General features: G+C 33.1%; 1 protein-coding gene across 1 annotated transcript in view; it reads left to right on the plus strand.

Annotated features, from left to right (window-relative positions):
• The window catches only part of LOC108914300 (double-stranded RNA-binding protein Staufen homolog 2), a 70,522-nt gene extending 66,351 nt beyond the window's left edge, over nt 1-4,171 (plus strand). Inside the window, exon 9 of the mRNA XM_018720075.1 lies at nt 3,543-4,171. Coding sequence (XP_018575591.1) covers nt 3,543-3,600 — 58 coding nt within the window. The 3' untranslated portion in view covers nt 3,601-4,171. The remainder of the gene's footprint in view (nt 1-3,542) is intronic.
• Nucleotides 4,172-9,124: the final 4,953 nt, after the last annotated feature.

Genomic DNA, 9,124 nt, shown 5'->3' on the forward strand with positions numbered 1-9,124 from the left:
GTTTTAACAGTTCTCCATCTGACCCAGACGATCTTTTATTTTTTAACTTTTTTTTGAGCAATTCAAGAACTTCGGTGGGAGTATATGGTTTCAGGTATAGAGAGCTACTATTTTCCCTGAAATGATTATATGAATTAAAATTGTTTACCGCATTAGGTATTCGATCAACCACCCTTTGAGGGGCGTCTATGAAAAATTCATTGAATAATGAAGCCACCATTGCCGGTTCATCATAAGAAACCCCATCAACATTTAGTTGGACATTATTATGTGATTTATTATAATTACACAATTCAGATAGAACTTTCCAAGCGGAACGTAGTTGATTTTCTGAAAACATGATTCTGTTCTGATAATAAGTTTTTTTAGATTGCTCAACCAAATGCCGATGCCGCCTCTTTTCAAAGTTATAAATAGGAGTTAATTCAGGGAAACTTTTCCGAAGATTGTAAACATTCTTTAATTGTTTACTAGAAGCTTTAACTTCATCATCAACCCATTTTTTATCACATGGCTTATTGTAATACTTACGAAGAGGAAAATGAACGTTAAAATAATATAAAAATACACTGTTAAAATACGCGAATGCATCATTAATATGTTTTAAATTATAAAGATTATGCCAGTACTCATCTGAAATAGCTGTACGAAATTTTAAAATAGCTGTATCACTAAAACTTCTTCTCAAAGAAAAATTATTTTTATCAATTGTTACAGTATCTGTTATACCTAACTGACATAGCACAGTTCTGTGGTCAGATACTATATTGTCAAAAACACAACAAGGACCAGTAAATCCAAAATTTATAAAGATATGATCGATTGTAGACGCGGTAGTCTCTGTTACCCGAGTAGGCCACTTCACTAAACTAACTAAATCAAAACATGCCAATAAATTACACAAAACGTTAAAATCCTTTGAATTATTAAAGGAGTCAATATTAAAATCACCTGTAAGGATAATTTGCGTATTCGCTTTACTCATAATATTAAGTACATCGGACAATTTGTCAAAAAATATATTTACATTACCCGAAGGAGACCTGTAACAGTTTAACAGTACTGTATCAATATTATTAAATTTCCAATTTAAAGCACAAATTTCAAAATGTTTTTCGACACAATAATTTTGTAAATCTAACAGTGCAGCATCAATATCGTTTTTAACAAATATTGCAACCCCACCCCCAGTGAAATCAGATCTACAGAAATAACTAATCAATTTAAATCCACTAATATGTAAAGATGCACAGATTCAGGATTTTCCCAAGTTTCAGTAAAGCATAGAAAACAAATTTAAATAATCACATATCTATATAAAGATCGTCAATTTTTCTTACGTTTAAACTTCGAACATTTAATAGTAAAATGTCGGGGTCAAAAATCAAGCTATTTCTGGCTTTCTCTTCTTGCGCAATACAAAAAAACTGCCGAATGCACGCTCCTTTTGGCCAAAACTGGGTTTCCATAGCCTTTTTGAAATTTTCTTGGGAGACAGACACTTTATATGATGCATACAGTTCCGGATGTTTAGAATTTAAAGGCTCACATTGCACTTCAGGGAAACTCGGTTTTAAAAAGTTTAACAATTCTGCAGGTGTTGTGTTGACATCCAAACGATATACGTGAAGATCAACAGTTTTAGGGACGCCTCTCACAGGCAAATTGTCAACGTTACTACCAACAACAATTGGCCTTTGACGCCGTTTTTTTACTACTTGTTGCCATTTTTGCTGTTCTTGTGAGGAAGTTGCATTTGGTTCATTAGTCTTAGTTAGGTGAATACACTCTTTCATTTTTATTTGTCCTTCTACTTGTTTAAGTCCTTCTGCTACGTCATTATTTGTTATTATATTAGAATGCTGGTTGTTGTTTGTATACAATAAGTTTTTACTTGTACTTGTCGAACTAGTACAGTTCTTAATCACAGGGCTTTTTTTAGTCACATTTTCTTGCGATACTTTCTTTACTTTCTCAACAGAAGTATTTATCTCTTTAAGTTTTTGTTCCCCTTTATTAAAATCCGACACATATTTGTTCAATAGGTTTATATGATTGTTTAACAAATTAATTTTGTCCCGCAGTTCTTCAATAATTATATCCTTTTGTTTTATTATATAATTAAAAACTTGTTTATCTACCTTAATGTCAGTTTTGGTGAAAACTTCCTTGGCATCGAAAAAGTCAGTCTCGGGATCATCCAAGGTTTCACAGCAAATAATTCTGTTGTCACTTAAAATTTTCACAGTACTAGCCAATTTAGCACAACTAGCATGAAACAGACTTTGACAATTGTCACATTTTAGTGCATTAACTACATTTTTATTGCACCTTTTACATAAATTACTGGAAGAGCCAGCAGACGACATGTTCACTCGCTGCCGCTATTTGCTATATTGCATTAGATCACAAAAAATTTATTTAATATTAATTATTACTACATATGTTTTCGACTGGAATAATTGTATAGTCTATAATCGAGCTATTCAAATATAGCGTGTCAGTCGAAGCGTTAAATATAGCGTACAGTGTTGCCATATTTACTTTCATTGGATCAGATGTTTGTTCAAATTTGTCAAAACGTTATATATTCATTCCATTATCTCAATTGTAAGTGCATATTTTTATTGTTTTAAAATGTTTAGTAATATTAATTCTTTAATTACAATTTTATTTTCCCGGTCCTAATCATTTTTAAGAGCAATATTCACGTTTGATTAAAGTTTTTTCCTCAACTCCCATAAGAGCCTGTGTATAAGAGCATAATTTTTTATATCATTTTTCAAAAAAACTACATTGGCAATCGATCTGATATTTTTACACGAGGCAGTTTGCATATTTATTAACAGATTCAATTGCTTTGAAAACTTTCTTACCATTTTTTTTTCGGTATCGAACCTCCTTAATGACCTCTTTTTGTTCATTTATTATACCACATTTGATATCCAAGTTCACTAAAATTTTGTGAATGTTTTAACAGTTCTCCTTAGTTACTGCACTAGGCACAGAAATTAGGATATTAAAAAAAAAATCACAAAATTTTCGGCGATTTTCAGAGCTGTAACTTGGAAGGAAATGGTCATAGAGAGAATAAAAAAAAAGGAAATTGCAGCTTCAAGTTTCTAGTATCTGAATTTTAAAATTTTTTAGCAGCATGAATAATCATAAGAAAATCAAGGAAAAAAAAATTGAAAATTTTTGCTTTTCTTCAAAAAAAAATTTTTTTTGGTAAGCTCCCCATGAAGCTCTTTTAGTTAATTTAATTATCTTCAATTTGAGCGGTTCTAGAGCCCTGTACGATGATTTGTCGCTGAGTTGTCATTGATCAAAGCAAAAAAATCATTTTTGACTTTGCCAATCAATTACTCGGGAAATAATGGTCGTACAGAAAATCCAAGCAGGGTTTGGAAAACTGCAAAGTATTCTCTACAAGTCATAATTATTGTTTTTTGATAAAAAAAAAATTGTTTGAAAGTGAAAATGTTGGTTGGAAAAAAGGTAAAAAATTGCATTGTATCTGTTATTATCTGTAATTTTTTCAGTGCTTCCCCAGTGGTATCTGCCAAAGGATCAGTCAACCAAAATGGTGTAAAGAAGTAAACTTTAGAACTCTATGTAGGCTGTACCAATGGATTCGCCATCTAGGAATGCACTCACGCATGATTGCTTTGCCTTCTTCATTGGTACAGTACAAGTAATTATGAGTTCCATGTGGCCATGTAAAAAATTGCATTATTCATATAAAATAACTATGAATTATTGTTTTTCTTCTTTTATGTGATTTCATTAACATGTCGAATGAAAATGATTTCATGTATCTATGTATAATTCTGGTTATTGCTTAGCACTGCATATTAAGTCAGTACTATCCATTTTCATTTTCCTGGGCAGAAAATGAATTTGGGTCACAGTAGTTCAGAATTGGTTTACAAAATTTTTGTTATCAGGGTTTCGAATTGTATATGTTCATTATCATAATGATTAGCATTATAGATATAGATTTCATGTAATTTCATATAATGAAAGACATGAAATATGAATTGAAGTACATACATCAGTATAATGGAACAATGGAATGTATCCAACATCTTTTGCTACACAACATTGTAGTTTTTGGTCATTATATAATACTTACATAATTATTCACATGTATGCAATTTTTTTTTATATAAAAAAGGGTTTATTAGGTAGTTTATTATTTTAAATATTGGTGATTCATGGTGACTAATGTCATAATTTATTTATTTTGAGACATATTTTAAAAAACATATATCTGCTTTATTAGTAGTCTTTGTAAATTATTTTTTAGACTCATAATTATGAATTATTATTTATATTATTAAATGGAGAAATTATGAATAGAACTATAGTGAGCCAATATAAATGATATGATGTGTAGTTGACAGGTATTGTATTGAAGAGAAATGCATACCTGTGAATGCAGAAATAATTACATTTTACTACAATAACAAAAAAATAGGAGGAATGCCCTATAACAATCATAATACTAAATAATAGATTATCAATTTTTTTACATGCGAACAGTGAAAAAAATTTTTATCGTATTTGTTGAACATATAGGTAGTGTAAAATATACCAGTAATTATCTTCAAAATTAAGTCGTAAAGTTTAATTCTGGTCAATCTCATTGTGTGTACTTTTTACAAATATATAATATAACTTGGAGCCCTAAATATTAAAATAATTATATTATTTTATAAAACTAGTTGTAACATTTTCTGGCAAAGTAATTGCATCTGTATTGTCAGGGAATGGTAATCAAAATAGTTGTTCTTTCTAGATTATATGCAATTCTGATCTGCTGATCCTCTTATACCTATTTGTAAATTGATTTCAGTATTCCAAGGGCTTAGAAATTATTCCTATGAATAATACGATTAGATTTATAGCAGTGTTTTAACTGGAATGCTGAGTGGGTCAAGAAATAGGATGTAACATTATGTATTTATTAATAATTAGAATGTGAAATTTTAAACTTATTGCTCCAGATGTTGATTGATATCCCCTTCAGCATTCATTTTATTTTGTTGGCCATTGCATTGATCAATTTCAATTAATCAATTTTTGTAAATGATAAATATATATCATTTGAATTAACGTATGTTAAAATTTTTTATTTGACTTCTTAAGCCTAAGAAATTGTAATAATACTTCTGTCTGTAATTATTTAATCATTAATTTTGTAATTTATAGTAGTGCACTTTAATTAATTTCTTTTGTGACATTTGCCTCAATTGAATTTGAAATCAATAAACATTATCACACTTTCTGTATTTTTATTATATAATTTAATAGGTGTTTAATATTGTTTCTCATTTATCATTTTGGGAAACTTTCCGAAATTGATGGGTAGAATAGATTTAAGTTTCTAAATTATTCGCCTTGTTGGAATCATGTCAGTTTAACATTTGCAACTTAGTTAAATCGTGAACTTATTCATGAATTAATTCACTAATTAAAGTGTTTGGTTTTACACTGGGACAGACCTCGTAAATTCCATTGATATATACACTCATTGACAAAATAATCGAATATTTTTTGTCATCTCTATTAAATATTTTTAAATTATCTCGATAAACTTGTATATGTTTAAAATTATTCATCTATACTACGCGGTCGAAATTATAGAGAGTGACTCATCGCTAGCTTTTGGACTAGTAAGGAGGATAAAGCGTGCGGGAAACGAAAATGCATTGGCGTGTCTGCGTAAAAGGCAAGATATAGAAAATATGGAAAAAAGATAATAAAACATAATGTTTTTTAAATTTATTATAGCCACGGAATTAGACCCCTCGTCCACGCTTATGCTATGGCATTTCTAAGGACGGCTAAATCAAGTCCGTTTACACCCACTAAATAAGCATTTCCTTATTCCCTACCAAGTGCAAAAGACAGAGATAGAATATAGATCTACGTTCAGTGTAACTCTGTCTAGACGATTATAGATTCTATCGATGTGCGTAGAGAGCGGCACATCATTTAATACAATATAATAACAATATTGAACCATTATAAAAATCATTTTATATTTTATACGGGTTATGGTAATAGTGTTTTTATATTATACAGTATAGACTTTAATCTGAACTCACCTTAATCCGAATATCCACTAATCCGGCCCGACGATTGCCCGTTTCGATGGTCCGAACAAAACTCTAATTTGAACAAAATTCGGTTTAACGTATATAGTTCGGATTATAAAGTTAGACTACATAATAAAAAGTACCCGCTAAATACGTAATTCCCAGTGGCGGCTCGTGAAGGGGGACTCTGGGACTCCGCCCTCCCCCCTAGATATTTTCAAACTATAAACTTAAAATAATGTATTTATTTAAATCAATAAGAAATCTAAATAGCATGCTTCAATATCTCTTGGATGTTAGGTTGGTTGCATAAAGTGCATGTACTCCGTGAACGTAGCTCAGATTAATGCCTTCTGCCATCTATGATCGTGCCAAAGAGTTATGTTTGACCGCGCGCGCAGTCCCCACTCCGTCGCGGATCGTGAAATCTGAGTCCATCGTGCAAGCATATTTTTACATATGATTGGACAAATTGGCACGAATGGCACGTGGAGGCGAAAGGCTCGCGAGCTTTTTGTTTTGGGACTCCATGAGGCAGTAACCCGTATCACTGAAGTGTGATTATACGTGTTTTGCTTTGGCGCTTTTTAAGACATTATATTTTATAAGTTTAAGTTTAAAATGAGGGTTTGTGAAATAAAAAAACTTGTTATTAGTAATTTAAGTTTAGAGGATAAAGACGAATTGAAAAATAACGGACGTCCAACGCCAGTGTTGAATTTAGTTCAGGTGCAGAAAGAGTGCAAAAGTGGGCCGGCTTTCGCAAATTTGATAAAAACATTTATGATAAGACCCTGTGGTTGTGTGGTTGTGACCAAACAAATAGATTTTTTTGTTTTGTATGTTTATTGTTTGGAGGAGGCGAAGAAAACTGGACGAAAACTGGAGTTTCTGACTTGAAACATTTAGAAATTAAAATTAAGAAACATGAAAATTCTCCTAAAAACAAAAATAAGTTAGTGAGTTTTTTACTTTTAGGAAGAGTAAATATTGCTTCTTGTTTAAATATTGCTTATGCAGAACAAATAAATAGTCATAACGAAACAGTTAAGAAAAATCTTCTTTCAAAAATTATAAATATCTTAAAACTATGTGGTACATGTAACCTTCCTCTTCGTGGACATAATAAAAAAAGTGACTCGGTAAACAAAGTGGTATTTTTAGAACTGATACTTAGTGCAAAAATTGATCCCGTTTTAGATAAACATCTTAGTGATGCCCATGTTTTTAAAGGAACTTCAAAAACTATACAGAATGAACTATTACAGTAATCTACATAATTACATCCTAACTGGGTTGGTTGATTGATTATCCACTTCAGCCCCCACACGTAATTTTATTTCTCGTATTGTATCTAAGTAGCTACTTTACACACTGACATTATTCATTTTGGGGTACTTGCAAAACACAATGACCTTCAAATTCCTTACAATTTTTCGCCTGCGGCGCCAAGCAGGGTGCTACCGCCCCCCATACCCCCCCGCAGCTATTATGATGTACGTCCTCTTTTCAAAATGCGCCCCTCCTGTATTCAAACCCACGGGCCGCCACTGGTAATTCCCCAGCAGTCTCGGGGAAACCCTTTTATGAGTTGGAACCTTTCTCGACTAGATCTTTTTAGTTGAAATATTATTGCCATGCAAACATGTCGATATTTATACGACATATTTTACGATAATGTTTGGTTTCATTGTTATTGTTTGCCTTCTCAATAACACATAAAATCTAACTCATATTATATGTATGTACATAAACATATTTACATACGTACATATTTACTATCCAGTAATCCGAAAATATCTATAATTCGAATGTATCTCTTTAAGCCTGTGTTTTAATTAGTTCGGATTAAAGAGTCTATACTGTATAGAGTCACTCTCTATAATTTCGACCGCGAGGTACCGTAGGCGGATATAATCATTTGCTTAAAAATATTTTGACGTTTAATTTATCTTAGTGACAGTCTGATCATCTCATATTTCATGGCAAAACATCTTTAAATATTGAATTAAAAATATAGAGTTATAAGTTATTTGTGGTGAAATTAAGTTTGTGTTGATCAGAAAAATATATTTTTATTTCTACACATTGAAAAGATTCAAGTTTTTGACTTAATTTGTCTAAAGATGAAGGTAAAAAGCGAAAGGAATCTAAAAATTTCAGTTTAATATACATATATCTCTTTCCCTTGAGCATTATTCTCAACAAAAACATGTTTCGAAAATGATATTGTCGTACTCCACCCTTCGAGCGAGCTTCAAGATTTCAGAACACTCAGTAATTCCTAGACGCCGTCTTGTACCTACGGATATGCCTGAGACCGTTGAATTGGGACTCAAATTCGCCTACCTTTCCAATCCAAACCGAAAACCCGCCACGGTTGCCAACTAATCGCCGTCGGCCGGGCAAATCAAAAAAGCCTCCACGGTATCAGTTCAGACACCGAACTCGATACCGTCCGAGAACAATTTCCGCGACTCTGCATCCTAGTACAGACGTCGCCCCATAACATGACATCGATCCTCCCGACGATAGCGCCTCCGAAGTCTAAGACCAATTTCAACGATGTCTCCCGCATCGCGACCCATCTTGCCTGGGTCTGCCTTCCCTGCGCTCAGTATCCACTGCAGCGACTCTCGCAACCTGCAGACGAACCCCGGGACGCTTCCGGGCGATATTTGGAAACAACCATCCAGTATTAAGATCTCCGTAAGCCCTTTTACGAAGACGGGGAAATTTCACCGATGTTTCCAATTTCCCCGTCTTTGGGCCGAAAGTCCGAGGGTCCCACCGCTCTGGCGGTCGGATGCGATGCTCGGTAGCTTAAGCCAAGACCGCGCGCCATTATTCCATGGCTAGAAATTGGCCTCAATGATTTGGGATCGAGGGGGATAATTCCTCTTTATCCTGCCTCATCTCGTGTAGGCCTGGACAGCCTTCGTAGGTGGGCCCCATCCGTCGTCTACCCCGACCGCAAATGCGGCCGGTGTAGGCGCTTTGTGGGACCTCCTTTTGTCCTG

Source organism: Anoplophora glabripennis, unplaced genomic scaffold, assembly GCF_000390285.2.
Source record: "Anoplophora glabripennis isolate ALB-LARVAE unplaced genomic scaffold, Agla_2.0 scaffold1122, whole genome shotgun sequence".
NCBI classification, from domain to species: Eukaryota; Metazoa; Arthropoda; class Insecta; order Coleoptera; family Cerambycidae; genus Anoplophora; species Anoplophora glabripennis.